This window comes from Capricornis sumatraensis, chromosome 21, assembly GCF_032405125.1.
Source record: "Capricornis sumatraensis isolate serow.1 chromosome 21, serow.2, whole genome shotgun sequence".
NCBI classification, from domain to species: Eukaryota; Metazoa; Chordata; class Mammalia; order Artiodactyla; family Bovidae; genus Capricornis; species Capricornis sumatraensis.
In genome coordinates, this window is record NC_091089.1 from 36,023,708 (window position 1) to 36,044,574 (window position 20,867).

Consider the following 20,867-nt stretch of genomic DNA (forward strand, 5'->3'; position numbering starts at 1 on the left):
TCAATGCCTTAATCCAGAGCGGCCTGGGCTCCCGGCTCCCATGCCTGCAGAGACAGACCTGTGGAAACTTTGCAGGCTGTTCGGCCAAACGGGCTGGATTGTACACAGAGGAAACCTAATCCCCGTCTCTGGTTCTGCCCCAAGAATGTGAGCTCATCAAATCTAATGAAGTGAAGGCGCGTATGTCTGTGAAATCTGGCCTTAGGTGTGTTTAATCAGTTCAACCCGCTTCTAAGTACACCTGTCAAGACACTTATGTAATGCCTGCTGAGACCAAGGCACCTTGTTTGAGTCTGTTCGGGAAATACAGAGACGCCCAAGATGGGACCCCTCCCTCTCAGGGCTCATGAGCTGGGTGGGAGCCACACCCCAGAGCCCATAATAGAGGTCAGATGGCAGGATAGCACCCGACACCCCTGAAAGTACAAAGGAGGAGATACCTAGAGGTCAAACCCCTGGAAGGCCAGTCTCAGGTCCCCTTGGGAAGTGAGGGCTCTTTCAGGCTTTATTCCCAATGCATCTCTTCTGTGTAAATCCCCTTATTTTGGGGGACTTCTATTATGCAGCCTTCCCCTTGAACAGCAAGGAGATCAAACCAGTCGATCCTAAAGGAAATCAACCCTGTATATTCATTTGGAAGGACCAATGCTGAAGGTGAAGCTGTAATACTTTGGCCACCTGATGCGAAGAGCCGACTCATTGGAAAAGACCCTGATGCTGGGAAAGATTGAAGGTGGGAGGAGAAGGGGGAAACAGAGGATGAGATGGTTGGATGGCATCACCGACTCAATGGACATGAGTGTGAGCAAACTCCAAGAGATAGTAATGGTCAAGGAGGCCTGGGGTGCTGCAGTCCGACTTAGCAACTGAACAACAACAACCCCTTTAGATTCTTTTTTGTTTAAACTTCTTATTTTACATTGGAGTATAGCTGACTAAATAATTGTTTCAGGTGGACAGCGAAGGGACTCAACCATACATTTATCCGTTCTCCCCCAAACACCCCTCCCATCTAGGCTGCCACTTAACATTGAGCAGAGTTCCCTCGGTTCTTCCCTTGAACCTAGGGGCCAGTCCACACCCTCTGACTTCATATGAGTGTTTCCTTGGAAGTCTTTTCCTAACAGTTTGTTTTGCTTGAAAAAAAAAAAAAAGTTGAAGCTCTGCCTTGGCAAACACCAAGCTCCAGAAGTATTATAGGAGGCAGCAGGAGATACTGTCCTCCAGATTTTTTTTTTCTTTCATGATTTACCCAGATATTTCCCAGATTTATGTACCCACTCCCCACCTCCAGGGAAATGATCTCATCATAGCTCCTTGGCATAGCAGAGTTTAATGGGTTTTTTTAACTTTTGATGTTTTTATCCAGAGATCACTAGAAAACAGAGGTGAGATAGAGGTGTTGTAATAACTAAAAATTGACTAATGTTTGTAAAGGTAAATTAAAAATGTCACAGAAAATAGCTACTGGCTATAGGAAGATAAGTCTCACTTTAAAAAGTCTATTTTCTCCTTGCAGCGGATTTTTAGGATTCTTTCTCATGTTCAGCACCCTGAAGCTAAAAAGCCTTATGGCCCCGGGGCAGTGCGCAGCCTGGATTTTCTTTGCTAAGGTAAGAGGGAGGGAGAGGGTGGAGAACCCATCTCAGGAGCTCTTGTGTCCAGGGTTCTCAGAGCCCATGTGCTTCAGGTTGGTCTTCGGGGACTCATCTCTAGTTACTGACCCTGAATCTGATCCTTCACTTTTTTGGGGTACAATTTCTGAGGGCTTCTGCCTATGTTAGTCCTCCCTGGTGGCTCAGATGGTAAAGAATCCTCCTGTCAATAGACACAAGTTTGATCCCTGGGTTGGGAAGATCCCCTGGAGGAGGACATGGCAGCCCACTCCAGTATTCTTGCCTGGAGAATCCCATGGACAGAGGAGCCTGGTGGTCTGCAGTTCATGGGATTGCAGAGTCAGACAAGACTGATGCAACTTGGCAGGCAGGCATGCATGGTTGATTTACAATGTTGAGTTTCTGCTGTACAGAAAAGTGAGTTAGTTATACATATATCCACTCATTGTTAGATTATTTTCCCATATAGGTCATTACAGAGTATTGAGTAGAGTTCTCAATGCGTGCTGTGTAGTAGCTTCTTACTAGTTATCTATTTTGAATATAGTAGTGTGTACGTGTCAATTCCAATCTTCCAGTTTATCCCTCCCTTTCCCTCCTTGGTAATCATAAGTTTGTTTTCGTTGCCTGTGAGTCTATTTTGTATATAGATTCATCTGTATTATTTTTTAGATTACATATACAGGTGATATCATATAATATTTGTCTTTCTCTGACGTACTTCACTTAGTATGAGAGTCTCTAGGTCTGTCCATGTTGCTGCAAATGACATTATTTCCCTTTTTTATGGCTGAGTAATATTCTGCTGTATATATGTACCTCATCTTCTTTATCCATCCTCTGTCAATGGACATTTAGGTTGCTTCCATGTCTTGGTTATTGTAAATAATGCTGCAGTGAACACTGGTATGCATGTATGGGAAGAAATACATTTAACTAGACTGGGAGGAACTTTGGGGGAGTAGGAGAAAATTGGGCACAGAAGAGTCAGTTTATAGGAGTCCCTAAAAGCCAAGCTACAGAGACCATTGTGGACTTTTGAATGAGACTGACCAAGGGTAATTTTTTTTTTTTTTTCTGATGCACCTCATGGCTTGTGGGATCTCAGTTTCCTGACCAGGGATTGAGCCCGAGTCATGGCAGTGAAAGCCTGGAATCCTAACCACTAGGCCACCAGGGAGGTCCCCTGAAGGTAATGTTTTAAGCAGATTAATAAGGTGACAGTGCTTAAGACAGATTGGAAATGACTTCCAAGCATTTAGAAGAGAGGTGAATCAAGGTAGAGATGGCAGGAAGAAAGGTGAAAGGTCAGGCTTGACTTACAATTTGATGGAACCTGAGTGTCCTGCATCTCCTGCATTGGCAGGTGGATTCTTTACCACTCAGCCACCTGGGAAGCCTGACTTATAATTAGAAGGAAAATACATTTTAATTATACAATTTGTCCTATAACTGGTATGTGATATGATAAAATTAGCTAACAAAGACTCAGATCATTTTAGAACAGATTTGAGGGATAGTTTGGACAAAGGAATGATGAATATTGCTGTTTGTTATTGTTTAGTCACTAAGTCGTGTCCAATTCTTTGCGATCCCATTGACTGTAGCCCACCAGGCTCCTCTATGTCCATGGGACTTCCCAGATGAGAATACTGGAGTGAGATCCCATTTCCTTCTCAAGGGGATCTCCCCAGCCCAGGAATAGAACCTGCATCTCCTGCATTGACTGGTGGATTCTTTGCCACTGAGCCACGGGGGAAGCCCAGTGATGAATATGGAAGGTGACAAATGGCTCCAAAGTTTTTGCTAGAGACGAATGAGATCTGTGGCCTTAATAAACAGAAATGGGGGTGATTATGAAAGAACATCCTTTAGGAGAAAGCTGGCAATATACATTTTAGACAGATGTGTATAGTGATAAAACATCTGCATGGAGCTCTTTTGTGTTGGAAACATGGGGTGAAATGTAAGTGAGTGTTCAGGGATTTGTCCATTTGGGCTTCGCCTATAGAAAGATGCAGTTGAAATCAAGTAAACCTATCCATCAAGAGAGTGAAACCTATCCACTAAGAGAGTGAAAGGATTTGAGGAGAGCAGAGCAGAGTCCTAGGACTTAGCCTGGGAGAAACTTAGATACCAGGGGCCAGTAATGAGCAGGAAAGAAAAATCATAGCTGGAAGGTAGAGGGGATCAGAGAAGTTCAGAGCAGGGAAGTCTAAAGGAGAATTGTAAGGAGTAAAGCAGAATGCCACCCAAAGGTCAAAGTGATCACACTGAGAAGAGTCTAGAGCAGACACTTTGCTAGGCTATGTGGAAACAGTTTAAGGAAAAGGGCAGGAGTGGGAGGGGGCAGGGGGGATCATAAACACTCAACAATACCTAAGATGTGGAGAGAAGATTGTGACTGGTGGTGGGCAGAGCTAATGAAGATAACTTCTTTTCTAGGAAAAGAGGGACTTGGGTGAGCTTGAAAGTAGAAAAGGAGACATCCTGATACAGAGATTTCATGATGCTAGAGAATGAGGAGAAATTTTGGAAAATAAGTTTCAAAGGGAAGTGGAAGGAGTGTGTTGGGGTGGGGTGGGGGGAGGGGAATGTAAAACCTTTATCCTGGGCTTTACTTGAAGGTAGAGGGCTTCCCAGGTAGCTCAGTGGTAAAGAATCTGCCTGCCAGTGCCAGAGATGCTGTAGATGCAGGATCCATCCCTGGGTTGGGAAGATCCCTAAGGAAATGACAAATCAAGCCAGAGGAACCTGGTGGGCTACAGTCCATGGGGCTGCAAAGAGTCAGACATGGCTGAGCACACATGCACTCATGGGAAGGTAGACAGGCTGTTCTCTGAGTCACGTGGCAGAGGAACTGGGATTCCCGGGAATTCAGGGGAGGAAAGACTGACTTGATCACGATGCATTGAACCCCTTTAGTCCTCAGTTTTTTTGTCCATAAAGCAAGGGATCTGGACCAGAAGATAGAAAGATAATTAAAAAACATGATTCTGACAGGGAATGGCTCATACTTGGGACTAAATGCTGATGGCATCTACATCCAATTGTAGGATTATCTATTATGAAGATCTGCTGAGAACCATATCATTGATTGTCAGTGCCTACTGAGTAAGACGTGTGCCAGATTTTAAAAGTCTTTCATAGAACTGATCAGAATAAAGTAGCAAGCCACTTAGCCATCGGACTTTCTTTCATCTCTATTATCAAATTCCATCTTCTCCTTGGGAAGATAATGTATAAAGGCCATACATACATTATGTATAAAGGCCATAAGATATGTATAAAGATTATACCAGAATGTTCATCTGTGTTCTTATTTAGAGTCTTTGTTATTGCTTTTTGTTGTTGCTGCATGCATGCTCAGTCATATCCAACTGTTTGTGACCCCATGGACTGTAGCCCACCAGGCTCTTCTGTCCATGGGATTCTCCAGGCAAGAATACTGGAGCGGGTTGTCATGCTCTCCTCCAGAGGATCTTCCCAACCCTGGGATCAAACCTGTGTCTCCAGCATCTCCTGCACTGGAAGGCAGGTTATTTACCACTAGCACCACCTGAGAAGCCCCTGTGAGATAATGCATGTAAGGATAAACCACAGAGTGCTATGCAAACACAGAGCATGGTGTAGAATCACTTAAACCCTGACCAAGACTGAATTTATGAACTAGCTCTGAGTCCCAGCTTGGCCATACTTTCTAGGTGTGTGCTTTGTTTTCTCATCTATAAACAAATATAATAATAATGTCTACTTTCAGAGAGGACTGGATAATATTTAGACAGCCCTGGAATAGTGAGTGTTGGGCAGCTGACAGGCCCTCCTTGGCCCTGTCGACCCCTGGTTTAATTCTTCCACCAGATTAACTCATGCTTTCCTGAGTCTGCATTTCCCATTTGTATTTGCTGGTTCTAGATTGTGAATTGAGTTGGGAACTGCATGCTCCAGGCTCTGCTCAGAGATCAAAGCTCAGGAGAATAGACTCTCTCACAGCATATTTCATGAGACACTGCCTAACAAAGATGCAATTGATGTAACATTCACAATGTTTTTCTGCCTATATAAAGAGTCATTGATTCAGAGCAGTTGCTGTGCCTGTGAAAATGTGTGTTTTTTGGTCTCCGTGGAGACCACCTCTGGCTGTTCTGTGACCACCAGACTTAATTATACACTGGGGTTGCCAAGGGAGCCTGCAGAGCTGTCTCCATAACAACACATCCTTGTGTAGTAAAAGGACCGCAGTCCTGAACTGTTTTCCATTTAGGAGTTTCTCTTAAAAGAGTTGAGAAAGTTGTGCTGGGAAGTAGCAGCCTTCTTTTGATTTATCCTTAGGAAGAACTCTTGAGTGGATAGGAATTGTTCTGAGTTTTGACCTCCTCTTGCTCAGGGTGTTTGGCCAGGTCTCGGGAGCATGACCTGGCATCTTCCTTTTTCCCAGTCACATGTTGACATTTCTCTTGACCTATTGCCAAGATATTGAACTGAGAAGGAAGCTTGGCTAAGTGAGTTTCAACGTGTTTTAAGTATAGGATGAACTTGTGAAAATGTCTTCAACAGATGCTGTGATGGTTTGGTGTTTGGAATTTTCAAATGTCTCCCAAGACCATGGGGGAAATGCTTGCTGTTTCTGGTAGAACTGCAAAAAATGAAAAAGAAGAAGCAGCCTAGTGTCTTTTATAATGGAATCACACAGATTTCATAACTTTTAAATAACATAATTTTTTTCCATCAAATTTTTTTTTTCTGATGTATTTGCAGGAAAGTTTCAGAGCTTAACATGAAGTCATACCTTGAATTTCTGAGAAAGTAACAAGTAAACAAATCCTTCAGGTTCTGGAATAGATGTAGATTCAGTTTCTGGTGCATACATGCTTGTTTGCACATACACACACAGATTGCAGAAAGGTCCTGGAAGTACAGTTGTGATCCCCATCACACTTTGCTCTCTCTGGTTCTAGTCTACACTGAACAGAGTGTTAGTTCTCCTCTGTCTTCTACTTCCTATTCTGTTACAACTCTTACTTTTTTTTTTTTTCCAGTTTCATACAAATGTAACTGTCACATGGCACGGTATTAGTTTAAGATGTGCAACGTGGTGATTTGATATTCATGTATACAAATGATCACCACAATATATTTAGTTACATCCCTTACCTCCCATAGTTACAGAAAATATAGATTTGCTTTGTGAATTTGCCTGTCATCCTTCTCCATGTCATTCTGGTTTAGTATATGTGCTGCTGAAACAAACACTGTTACTTCTTTTTCCTTATCATCATCATCCCCATCATCTTCATCACCATCTGTTGGTGTGGAGAGCCTGTTGCTGTCTTTCCTCACTTCCTAGGTGGTAAAAGGTAATCCCCAAAGAGAAGGTTACTCCCCTCAGTTGATTACTGGTATTGCGTGCTCAGTCATGTCTGACTGTTTGTGACACCATGGACTGTAGCCCACCAGGCTCCTCTGTCCATGGGATTCTCCAGGCAAGAATACTGGAATGGGTTGCCATTTCCTACTCCAAGGGATCTTCACGACCCAGGGATCGAACTTGAGTCTCCTGTGTCTCCTGCATTGGTAGGCAGATTCTTTAACCACTGTGGCACCTAGGAAGCCCTTCCCCTCACTTTGGGATTTGCATTTCTTCCTATTTTCTCAGCTTCTTTAGACTCCTCACTCGTTCTTCCTGTCACATTTAAAATCTCATTTGAACAGATTACTTTCTGGGTAGCAGTTATATTTCTTTATTTTCTTCCTCAAGCTGTTATTCAGCACCTTGATGTGTTCTGGAATGGTCTGATGAAAAGAAATTATTCAACCCAATGTAGCTGTAGCTTTTTTTTTTTTTCAATTTTTCTTTTTAGCTGTAACTTTTATGTTGAAAGAGTGCGCTTACAAAATCTAATCATGACTGTTTCCTAATTAAATCATTTTTCTTTTTCACAGTCTAAGTGGCTAGGGCAATGAGAAAAAATTTTTCATGGAAAATGGAAACTTAGAGGCAGCAGCATAATTTCCTTTACAGTCTCTAACTGGGCAATAATAACATGTCTATGTCTTTCCATGACATCACCGCTGAGGCGATGGGAGCGTGAAATAGCAAGTTCAGAAGCTGCTCTGTGTTTGTTGAACTATATGGAAACAGTCAGCAAGAAGCTGGTTATCTGGGAATTATTCGTTTATAAGCAAGGTTTTCCCAGAGGACACGTGAGAGGGGAAATACAGTTTTGGACTGAGGGGGGGAAATTAAATTCCATTTCCTTTTGTCAAAATAATTCCTAGGGAAGTGAGTGATGTTAATGGACATTTTGCTATTTTGGATAAGGTTGTTGTTTTTTCTTGTTTCCCATTATGAACTCCTGATTTTTTTCTGGGCTATTTTTAGTGCTATTGATCATCACAGTGTTCTCTGCTGCAAAAATGTGATAACGATTCTGGACTTCTCAACTTTTGACCTGAATGAATTTGCTTTAAAGGAAATACCTGGAATTTCTGCCCATGTTCTGACTGCAAGGTTTATAGGAATTCTGTCAGTATCCAAGATAATTTATAATACCTACCACCCTTATGGCAGAAAGTGAAGAGGAGCTAAAAAGCCTCTTGATGAAAGTGAAAGAGGAGAGTGAAAAAGTTGGCTTAAAGCTCAACATTCAGAAAACGAAGATCGTGGCATCCGGTCCCATCACTTCATGGGAAATAGACGGAGAAACAGTGGAAACAGTGTCAGACTTTATTTTTGGGGGCTCCAAAATCACCGCAGATGGTGACTGCAGCCATGAAATTAAAAGATGCTTACTCCTTGGAAGGAAAGTTATGACCAACCTAGATAGTATATTCAAAAGCAGGGACATTACTTTGTCGACTAAGGTCCGTCTAGTCAAGGCTATGGTTTTTCCTGTGGTCATATATGGATGTGAGAGTTGGACTGTGAAGAAGGCTGAGTGCCGAAGAATTGATGCTTTTGAAGTGTGGTGTTGGAGAAGACTCTTGAGAGTCCCTTGGACTGCAAGGAGATCCAACCAGTCCATTCTGAAGGAGATCAGCCCTGGGATTTCTTTGGAAGGAATGATGCTAAAGCTGAAACTCCAGTACTTTGGCACCTCATGCAAAGAGTTGACTCATTGGAAAAGACTCTGATGCTGGGAAGGATTGAGGGCAGGAGGAGAAGGGGACGACAGAGGATGGGATGGCTGGATGGCATCACGGACTCGATGGACATGAGTCTGAGTGAACTCCGGGAGATGGTGATGGACAGGGAGGCCTGGCGTGCTGCGATTCATGGGGTCGCAAAGAGTCAGACACGACTGAGCGACTGAACTGAACTGAACTGAAATTAAAGTTATTGGCAATACAAAGAGCAGTTAATTGGGAAAGTTTACAAGGCCTCCACTGTGGGAATAAATTGATGTTTCCTTGGTTCATTGTGGATACAATAAATGATGGCTGAGTGAATGCTGATTTTATACATCTTTGCAGGCTTGTGCACTCAGATCAGAAATAAAGGTACAATTCTGCACATTTCTTGTAAAGTCCCTTCCACTGCCCCCAGTTATGCTCTTATAATGTATGTGCCTCTGTCTTTAGCTGTGCCATTAATCCTGTTTGAGTTCATTTTTCCTTATGGAGATCTTTTGTCCCAGTCATTAGATCCAAGTTCCCCAGGGTGTGGCTGGACACAAGGTAATTAGCAGGGTGTACGTCACCATCTGCATGTGCCCAAACCAGAGGGCAAGCTTCAGGCCTGTGTCATTGGAGAACGAGCTGGCAGTCAGAGCTAATAAAATAAAGCAGTTTGGGGGAAATCAGAAGGAGCAAACTTTCATTATGGGAAAGCTAAGTTTTTTGTTGTTGTTTTGTTTTTTAAAATGTTTGACTGTGCCAGGTCTTACTTGCTACCAGGGATGGAACCCAGGCCTGCTGCATTGGGCGCTTGGAGTCTTAACCAGTGGACCACTAGGGAAGTCCTGGGAAAGCTAAGTTTTGACACGTGATAATAGAAAAGAATGACATGTGGATTTGAAAAACTTAGTAGACATCTACTTGGTGCCATTTGGGGCAAATAACTTCTCTCTCCCACAGTGCCTTAGAAACATCCTGGTGACCTGGCCCCCCAGAGCCCCCAAGTACCCCACTGGATCTTGCCCCATACTTGTTCTCCTGTTTTATCCCCCAAAGTGGAATTTACCTAAAGTTCCAGTGGCTCAGATGATAAAGAATCTGCCTGCAATGCGGGAGACCCAGATTCGATCCCCAAGTCAGGGAAGATTCCCTAGAGAAGGGAAAGGCAACCCACTCCAGTATTCTTTCCTGGAGAACTTCATGGACAGAGAAGCATGACGGGTTACAGTCCATGGGGTCTCAAAGAGCAACTAACATGCCTGAGCAACTAACATCGCATAGTCATTTGCTCATTTTTTTTCTCTTGAAAATGCCCTCCCTTACAAAAACTAGTCCAAACTTGCACCCCCCACCCGGCCGCTGCCCCCTTACCCCGACTCTCTATCGGCACTTTAAAGTGACCCAGTGGCTCTTTAGTTTAAGATTTCTGATGTTGTTTCTGTTTTTCTCTAAGGCAGTTCAGTATTGAACACAAGCTGTTATGTGACACCAAAACAGCCAGTCTGTTAGTCAAATGTGTGGCAGAAAAGGTTTTTTACAATCAACAGTTAATTGCCTGATGTTATGTAAGATGTACTAAGTCGCTTCGTTTGTGTCCAATTCTTGGTGACCCTATGGGCTGTAGCCTGCCAGGCTCCTCTGTCCATGGGATTCTCCAGACAAGAATATTGGAGTGGGTTGCCATGCCCTCCTCGAAGGGATCTTCCTGACCCAGGGATTGAACCTGCATCTCCTGCATTAGCAGTCGGGTTCTTTATCACTGGCGCCATCTGGGAAGCAGATATTACGTAAGCTAGACCACATTTGACCACATGTTAGAACACAGGTGTAATTGTATTTGATTGTTTCTGTGCACATCTGGGGATTTGGGATAGTGATTATGAGAAGAAGATTATGACGGGAACAGGCTGTCTCTGGCTACATACCCACATCTGTCTTCTTGTCATGTGACTTCTGGGGGTGTTGCAGGGGATACAAGGAGGCACCCCTCCTTCAGTTATTTGAAATGAACTTCTTTGCTAATGTCTTGAGTGTTCTAGCTATCTGTGAAGGACAGAACATATCAGGTGTATTCCAACGAAAAGGGAAATGGAATAATTGCCAAAACGTTCCCTCTCAAAGTGTTGAGCTCCCAAATCCTAACAATCCTGTATTGTTTATCTTAAAAAAAATTTTTTTTATTAGAGTATGGTTGATTTCAGGCTTCCCAAGTGGCACTGGTGGTAAAGAATGTGTCTGCCAATGCAGGAGATGCAAGAGAAATAGGTTTGATCCCTGGGTCAGGAAGATCCCCTGGAGAAGGGCATGGCAACCTACTCCAGTATTCTTGCCTGGAGAATCCCATGGACAGAGGAGCCTGGAGGGCTACAGTCCATGGGGTCTCAGAGTCGGACAGGACTTAGCATGCACCTGAGGACATGGTTGATTTACAGTGTCATGTTAGTGTCTGCTCTACAGCAAAGGGAATCGGTTGTGCCTGTATTAACATATGTATCCGCTCTTTCTTAGATTTTTTTTCCCATAGGCTCCTACAGAGTTTCTTCATTTATTATTTTTTATTGAAGTATAATTACTTTACCATGTTGTGTTAGTTTCTATTATACAACAAATCAGCTCCACGTATATATGTATTCCGTCTCTCTCGAACCTCCCTCCCACCAAATCCGAACATTTTCAGGGTGCACAGAGAGAAGGAAACAGCTCTGGCATGGTCAGGTGGGAGCATACGTTTGGCAGTTTGGAACAGGAGTAACGACACTGCTTACAGGAGGGTTTATAAGATAGGAATGCAGGCCTTGAGGTGGTGAGCACATCGCTGACTCTCACCTGAAGGGAAAAGCCAGCCCAGTTCTGAGCCCAGGGAAATGGTGTGTCTTCTACTGGTGTATCCCTGCTCTGACATCTGAGCTGAGCTTCACCATGTAAACCACTCAGATCCAGTCAAGTCCTAACGCATCTTTTGTGAAGCCAGTCACGCTTATTCTTATTTTCAAGTTATGCTTAGACAGTTGACTGTTCACTCTAAGAATTATATAATCATGACTCCATTTCAATACTCACACCTCCTATGAGGGTTTTCTTTTCCCTGAAAAAAAAATTTTTCAAGTTGCTCTGTGGGAAGTTGATATATTCAACAGAGATTCATAGAGTGACCTGTTACAGTCCAGGCTGAGAAGATGAGACAGCAGAGGGAAGTGACAAAGAGCCCAGCATTTTGGAGACAGAGGATTGGAAAAATATCCCACTCTCCAACAATGTAACTGAAAAGATTCCTTAGCCTCTGGATGTATCAGTTTTCTCATGTGTAAAATGGGAATAATTGTATAACTTTCACAGAAATATTACAGGGATTATATGAAATAATGTACTGTTGTTGTTGCTCAGCTGCTTAGTCCTGTCTGACTCTTGGCGACCCTGTGGACTGCAGCACGCCTGGCTTCCTTGTCCTTCACTATCTCCCAAAGTTTGCACAAACTCATGTCCATAGAGTCGGTGGTGCCATTCAACCATCTCATCCTCTTTCATCCCCTTCTCTTCCTACCCTCAATCTTCCCCAGCATCAGGGTCTTTTCCAATGAGTGGGCTCTTCGCATTAGGTGGCCAAAGTATTACATTCAGTTTCAGCATCAGTCCTTCTAATGAATATTCAGGGTTGATTTCCTTTATGATTGACTGGTTTGATCTCCTTGCTGTTCAAGGGACTCTCAAGAGTCTTCTCTAGCACCACAGTTTGAAAGCATCAATTCTTCGGCCCTCAGCCTTCTTTTTGGTCCAACTCTCCTGTCTGTACACGACTACTGGAAAAACCATAGCTCTGACTACACGGACCTTTGCTGGAAATAATGTATGTTGAGCAATTAAAGTTTTCTCATATTAATTGAAAAGAATAAGCTTTTCCCTTGCAGATGGAGAAATGTTTGAAGTACTCTTTGTATTTTGGATTTGGCTACAATTTGAGTGCTGCTGACTTGTATCATTAGAAAACCTTCACTTCTGCTTTGTTCCAGTTTGACAATCTAGTGTCAAGAGGAATTTAAAATGACCAGATTCAAGTGGCATCATAGGTTTTAAAGTTCTTTTTTCAAGTAACTCAAGGAACCTAATTTATCATTTGATGTAACATTTTGGAAGTCACAGATGTCTGTTCTAAAAAAGAAAGCAAAAGAGGAAGCAGCAGTCCTAAAGGTTGATGGATGAGCCTTCAGGAGGGAAATGCAGCTTTCAGTCTGTGCTAGATTGGTGGTCAGAGAATGGGGATTTGAGACAGAAATGGTTTTAAATGCGACGTAGAGCCACACACCCACCAGAATGGCTAAAATTAAAGAGACTGACAATACCAAGTGTGGGTGAGGATTTGAAATAATGCCTGGTTTAGAAAACACTGACGCTAAACAAGATTTGTTATGACTAGGCAGCCTCACTCTTGGTTTATACCCACGAGAAATGAAGACATATACCCGCAGCAAGGCACGTATGGTGGTAGGGAGTTAGAGGTGATGGTCCCACGATTCTGAATAGAGTAAAAAACTTTTTTTTTTTTTTTTTGCCACACCATGCAGCTTGTGGAACCTCAGTTCCCCAGTCAGGGTCTGAACGTATGCCATGGCAGTGAAAGCGGCGAGTGCTAACCATTGGACCTCCACGGAATTTCCCATACTGAACAACTGTTGAATGGTACACTTCTAACAGGGTGAATTTTATAATATGTACATTCTATGTCAGTAAGACTCATTTAAAAAAAAATCTATAATAGGAATATCCACAATAGTTTTACTCATAACAGCCTCAGTCTGGAGGAAGTAGTCCATACATCAGTCAAGGAGAAATAAATTTTGGTCTAGCCATACAACGGACTGGTACACTGCGATAAAAGAGCCTATAGCCACAAAAGTGATTTGGATGTATTGATTGGGAAAGAACCTTGTGAGATGCTGAAAGGGTTTCTTTTCTATCTGGCGGTGGTTACATGGGTATTTAAAGATGTAAACATTCAACAAGCCCCGCACTTAAAATTTAAGCTCGTCGTGCACTTTACTGTATTTGTGTTATAATTCGATTTTTACAAGTCTTAACGTGGGTGCTGCAAGGGTGCGGTCCTCAGAAAACACAGCTGAGCCACCTCTCCAGCTGGTCCCTGGGAAGCCCAGGTGTTGGGGCCGGCAGACCCTCCCAGCTCTGACCTTGACCCTGTCTTTCTACTGCAGATGGCTATGGGTTTCACTACTGAAGAAAGAGCAGAGCCCAGAGGCTGGTGCCTTGCTGATCTGAGCCCTGGCCACCAGTTCTCTTGAATGTCACGGTTGGAGAGGACTTCTAATCAATATTCAGCTCAGTGCCCAGGCAAAGAAAGCGAGCTCAGGCTTCCTGGTAGCATTGCAGAAGTATTTATTGTTCTGACTCTGCTCCACAGGCTTCATTGTTTCTTCAGTAAGTAGTAGCCTGCGCTGAACCCTCTCTCCTTGATGGAGGGGGGCCTTCGGTAGGCTCCTGGCTGCACCTGGAGGAGGGTGGGTCCATGATCGCCACCTGCACTCAGGCTTCTTGGTGTCTTTGATGGAACCCAAGCAGGACCACAGTGCAGACTGCTCTGTTCTTAGCTTTCTAAATTGTTCACGGGATACTCCTTGTAAATCACGTGGGGACCGCCTCACTCTAGCCAGCTGCCCAGGTTGGTTAGAGTTGGTTTTCTAAGTTAACTGATCTCTGATTTTTGGAAAAAAAAAAAAAAAAGGTATATGTGTGTGTGTGTGTGTGTGTGTGTGTGTGTAACTATGTTTACAGTTTAAATTTCAGAGACAGATTAACATTAGGGATATTTTGTTTTTGTTGTTCAGTTGCCAACTCATGTCCGACTCTTTGTGACCCCATGAACCACAGCACACCAGGTCTCCCTGTCCATCACCAACTCCTGGAGCTTACTCAAACTCATGCCTATTGAGTCAGTGACGCCCTCCAATCATCTCATCCTCTGTCATCCCCTTCTCCTCTTGCCTTCAATCTTTCCCATCAGGTGGCCAAAGTATTGGAGCTTCAGCTTCAGCCTCTGTCCTTCCAGTGAATATTCAAGGTTGATTTTCTTTACGATTGACTGGTTAGGGATATTACTCAGCCTTAAAAAAGAACAAAACTGGATCATTTGTAGAGACATAGATGGACCCATACACAGAAAGAGAAAAACAAATATCATCTATTAACGCATACGTGTGAAATCTAGGAAAATGGTACAGATGAACCTATTTGCCAGGCAGGACTAGAGATGCTGACGTAGGGAATGGACGTGTGGACACGGGGTGGGGAGATGGCCTGGGAGATTGGGGTGGACTTGTGTGGACTGCCATGTGTTAGATAGATGGCTGGTGGGAACCTGAGGGCAGAGAGCTCAGCTCGGTGCTCTGCAGTGACTTAGGTGGGGTGGAGGGTGGGGAGTGAGGTCCAGAAGGGAGGGGATATATGTACGCATGTAGCTGATTCGCTTTATTGTACAGCAGAAACTAACACAGTGTTGTAAAGTAACTATACTCCAATTACAAAAACAAAACAAAAAAAAGCTGACTAACATTAAGTGGCTTCTCTCAGGCAGTTGGTCTGCCTGCCTCTTGGGGACACACGTTGTGTGTCTGATCATGGACCTTTTTGGCTTCGGTTGCAGTGAAATTCCTGAGCCGCCGCCTCCTCTGCTGTCTGCAGCCTCCTCCCCACCGCAAAGGTAGACGCATCTGGCGTGGATTTGGCATAATAGCCTCATCTCTGCCTCCCTATCTTTGTTTTCCTGCTCCCTTCATCTCTCTTATCTACTTCCTACAGACATGTCAAGTCTGTAACACTGTCTTTTAAGCCTCCTGAAAATTCTCACTGGAACAAGTCAAGGAGTAAATCAGATTCCCTCTGTCCTTTTCAAAAAAAGTTGTAAGTGAAAGAGTAAAATGCAGTCCCTGAGAAATGCTTTATAGGTGATTCCTTTGTCTTAGGGATGGGGAAACTGAAATCCAGAGGGAGGAATGGCCGGCCTGAGGTTAGTCAGTGAGTTTGTGGTGCAACAAGGGGATACCAGGGACTCTCACAGTCCCGAGACTGTCTCATAGACGTGGCACAAGAACAGATTAAAGTGAGCTCTTCTGAAGTCCAAGTCTGGACATCTGATGAAACTACACGCCCCATTGTCCTGGCCCTGGCTGCCCAGGGTTTTGGGGATTTTTTTTATGTGTTTTTGGCCACACCTTGCAGCTTGTGGGAGCCTAGTTCCCTGACTAGGGATCAAACCCTCACCCCCTGCATTGGAAGTGCAGTCTTAACCACTGAACCGCTAGGGAGGTTCCTGCCCATGGTCTTTAAGTGAATAGAATTCCCATGGGATTTTTGTTTTCAGTACCTTGCAAGGAAAAAGGGGTTTCCAGCCACTGGGTTTTTTCTCTCTTCAGGTTTTCTTTGGCTTTAATGGTGGCCTCCACCTGCCTCACACTTTCCATTTCTGTTAGTACTAACACCCCGTGGCTTAGAGTTTGTGAGCTTGCTCATACTGTTCCTTCTATGTAGAAAGCCCTTTCCACCTTTCCTCACCTGGTAATTCTTAACGGTCTTTCAGCATCAGCTCTGGAATAATCTCAGTGTGGGACTTGTTCCCATAATTGGGTACACCCATGTCTTGGCATGAGTGTGTGCACAGTCACTTAGTTGTATCCAACTCTTTGCGACTGTAGTCTGCCAGGCTCCTCTGTCCGTGGGACTTATGAGGCAAGAACACTGGAGTGGGTTTCCATTTCTTCCTCCAGGGGATCTTCCCGACCCAGGGATCGAACCCCTGCCTTCTGCATGGGCAGGCAGATTCTTTACCACTGCACCACCTTGGAATCCCATACCCACATCTTAGCACTTATCATTGGATATAGAAAGCATTTTCTTAGTAACCTCCGGAAATGGCTAACCTAGAATAGGGGTGCTAGGGGCAGTTTCTTACCTTTCCTTTTTATCTCTTTAGTTCCTAGCAAAGGGAATTTGACCTTAGCTTCATTCCAGCAATAATTCAAAGCCCTTTTCCTCTTTCCTTTCTAGTTCAGTGAAAGCTTCTTCTGAAGCAGTTTGTTGTTTTTTCAGCTTTCCTTTTTTAAATTCTCCAAAAGAGCAAGGAATAATGTCTTAGCTCTGGCTGCCATAATAAAATGTCATAGATTGGGAGGCTTGAACAACAGACATTTATTTCTCACAGTTTGAGAGGCTGAGAGGTCCAAGATCAAGGTGCCAGCAGGGTCGGTCTCTGGTGGGAGCTCTCTCCTTGGGTTGCAGGTGGTGGTCTTCTGTCTACATCTTCGCATGGCAGAGAGAGGGCACAAGCTCTCTGATCTTTTCCTATGAGGTCACTGAGCCCATCACAAGGACCCCACCCTTGTGAGCTTGTCTAACCCTAATTACCTTCCAAGGGCCCCATCTCCATATACCATAACATTGGAAGGTAGGGTTTCAACATGAATTTAGGGTGGAGGACAGGCACACAATTTAATTCATAGGCAAAGAGTGCACGGGTGACCCACTGACATTTTGCAGTGAGTGCCAAGAGTGCATGGGTGACCCACTGACATTTTGCAGTGAGGGCCAAGAGTTGGGTGGCAAGAGCTAGAAAGTCTTCATGGTTTACAGAAATCCCTCAGGGGGAACTGAGCTGGTGGAGTGAGTCCTGTGCAAGCTTCGTCTGTTTCTAAGGCATTCTCACTCTGGTCTTGTGAAACTGGGTGTGATCAGACCTGGATCTGGCATACAGCCCTTGACATCATGGACTCCCTTCTCCCAACTGATCCTCCTTCAGGAATTGTTGGGATTAAGAACAGAGGCAGATTAAAAGTAGCAAAAAGTTTTTTTTTTTTTTTTACCAGAGGAGTACCACATTTCCTATCTTGAAACATTGCAAGCAGATTTTCTCTCTTTTTTTCCTTTCTCTCTGTCTCTCTATTTTTTTGGCTACACTGCCTGGCATGCAAGAGCTTAGTTCCCCAACCAGGGATTGAACCCATGCCCCTTGCAGTGGAACTATGGAGTCTTAACCACTAGACTGCCAGGGAATTCCCTGCAAGCGGGTCTTGCTGTATATCTTTTGGCAAATCTATTCTTTCACTTCCATTATTTCCAAGTATAACAATATGAAAGTGAAAGTCACTCAGTTGTGTCCAGCTCTTTGCGGCCCCATGGACTATGCAGTCCGTGGAATTCTCCAGGCCAGAATACTGGAGTGGGTAGCCTTTCCCTTTTCCAGGGGATCCTCCCAACCCAGGGATCGAACCCAGGTCTCCCACATTGCAGGCAGGTTCTTTATCAGCTGAGTCACAAGGGAAGCCCAAGTATTAATTATAACAATAATGTGAAGTTATTGTTAAATGGAGATTGAAAAAAAATCCTCATGGCCTTGGAATAAGTATAATTATGGTGTTTTTATTTAAAGCTTATTTGAGCTTAAATTCATTTCATTCCTGAAATTTGATGGCAGTGATTAGATCCATTCTTTGAGTGAATCAAAATAACTTAGAAAACAAAAACACTTGGGTCCTCTTCTTTACAGAAGCACAGAGTAACTGCTTAGCTGGGAGACTGAACAACATTTTAATCAATAGGACAGAAGTTTGAAAAATAACTTGGGCAGAAATCCACCTTTACAAAAGTAAGTCTGTCAGTAGATGAGTTCATTTACTAATAGAATGGGTTTCCCTGGTGGTTCAGATGGTAGAGAATCTGCCTGCAATGCAGGAGACCTGGGTTCAATCCTTGGGTCAGGAAGATCCCCTGGAGAAGGGAATGGCAACCCACTCTAGTATTCTTGCCTGGAGAATTCCATTAACAGAGGAGCCTGGTGGGCTGTAGTCCATGGACTTGCAAAGAGTCCTAGATAACGGAGCGACTAACACACTGAATAGAATGAGACTGAGAAAGTTGAAAAAAAGTACTAGAATGAAGAATCTATCAAGTCTATACCAGGCTGTCACTGAATTGAAGGAAAATTAGAGTAGTCTCAAATTCTTCTTTTGTCTTCAACAATTGGATGTTCTGAGTATATAATTTTGCCCTTTATACTTCTTGCAAAGAAACAATACTTGGGGCGGGGGGAGAAGCAATACTTGGCAAATTGTAGCCCCTTTATTTATTTTTTAGATTTTTTTTTGATGTGGACCATTTTTTAAGTGTTTATTGAATTTGTTACAGTACTGCTTCTGTGTAATGTTTTGGTTTTGGGCCCTGAGTGGTGTGGGATCTTAGCTTCCTGACCAGGGATTGAACTTTCACCCCCTGCACTGGAAGGTGAAATCTGAACCACTGGATGACCAGGGAAGTCCCAATAGCCCCTTTATTTAAAGAATTATAGTGTGTTATAGAAAACAAAACAACCAACAACATTAGGTATTTTTGGATGACCAGAAGTGGAACGCCCACAGAGATAGATGAAAGGCACCACCCCAAAGGTGCCAAGGAACACCGCTTCAGCAGACATGATATTAATATGGCCTCTTGAGAAATGTTTGAGTACTCAAGAGAAAAGTCTGACACCCAGCTCTCAGGGAGAGCTGATACTTTCTGGCACTGCTGATCCAGGAAGATTGCGGTCCCAGATAAAAGGTCTGAAGGTCCATAGATTTCTAAAAGTAAAACCAAAGGACCAGTCCCAAATGGTATGAAAAGTCACAGGTCTTTTCAGCACACTGCTGCTGCTATGTCACTTCAGCCGTGTCCGACTCTGTGCGACCTCATAGATGGCAGCCCACCAGGCTCTCCCATCCCTGGGATTCTCCAGGCAAGAACACTGGAGTGGGTTGCCATTTCCTTCTCCAGTGCATGAAAGTGAAAAATGAAAATGAAGTCGCTCAGTCGTGTCCGACTCTTAGCGACCCCACGGACTGCAGCCCACCAGGCTCCTCCATCCATGGGATTTTCCAGGCAAGAGTACTGGAGTGGGGTGCCATTGCCTTCTCCGCAGCACACAGCATGTGTTAAAGATTTCAGAGTTTTGGTATTTGAATTCTTCTGTCCATTTGTCCTCCCTTCTTGGGATGTGGACTGAGAGAATATATGAGACTTCCCTGGTGGCTCAGTGGTAAAGAATCTGCCTGCCAACTGAACACGGGTTCAATCCCTGAGCCAGGAAGATCCCACATGCCTCGGAGCATCTAAGCCCATGTGCTGCAACTACTGAGCCTGTGCTCTGGAGCCAGGGAGCTGAAACGACAGAGCCCGCGCTGCAACTGCTGAAGCCTGTGCACCTAAAACCTGTGGTCTGCAACAAGAGAAGCCACTGCAATGGGAAGCCTGCATACCGCAACTAGAACGTAGCATCTGCTGTCTGACACCATGCCCAGCAACGAAGACCCTACACAGCCAAAAATAAATAAATAAATTATGTTAATAAGAAAGAAAGAGAACATATGGACAAGGAAGAGTAGGCAAGTGTTCCCAAGTGGAAGTGAAACACTCAGCCTTGGTTTAGAGACATAAGGCTTTCTGTTCCTTGTAGGAGGCATGCCTTCCTCTCCACCCTCCACTCCCAACCCAACAGGTGGAGACAGAGGGTAGAGAGAATTTTATTGCATGGATTCCACAGAAGAACTAAACCATGTGGAGTTTGGATTCTTGCCTTTAAAGGCTGGAGTCCCACTAACTAGTGTAATGAGCCTCATCAAGTGTACAATCAGATGAATAATTTTTCTCGCTAGAGTGATCTTGGAAGAGATTGAAAGGATGAAAGGCAGAAGATTTTCCTCCCCCCCAGGCAGAGACAATCATGAGGAAAGAAACTGTGTGTTCCTCTCACCTCCAGTTTGCCCGATTAATCGTCGTCAATTGCATCATATCTGACTCTGTGTCTGAAGAGAAGGAGACTGGGTCTTTGAGAAAGTCCTGGTGCTGCTGGCCACTACATGCAAGATTCTAGACTATAATAAAAAGACAAAGCCAATTAAAGTCGTACTGATGAGTTAATATGGTTGTTACTGATCAGGAAGGTGTTTAGAACAGATCAAATAAAACCTCACCATGCTAAAGAATCCGTCTGCCAGTGCAGGAGACACGGGTTTGATGTCTGATCAGGGAAGACCCCATATGCTGAGGAGCAACCAAGTCCATGTACCTCGACTATTGAAACTGTGCTCTAGAGCCCAGGAAGCT

At 43.9% G+C, this 20,867-nt stretch overlaps 1 protein-coding gene across 1 annotated transcript in view; it reads left to right on the top strand.

Annotated features, from left to right (window-relative positions):
- The window catches only part of TMEM241 (transmembrane protein 241), a 113,650-nt gene that overhangs the window by 70,810 nt on the left and 21,973 nt on the right, over positions 1-20,867 (top strand). The window contains exon 13 of the mRNA XM_068993918.1: positions 1,520-1,613. Within this exon, the coding sequence (XP_068850019.1) occupies positions 1,520-1,613 (94 nt within the window). The remainder of the gene's footprint in view (positions 1-1,519; positions 1,614-20,867) is intronic.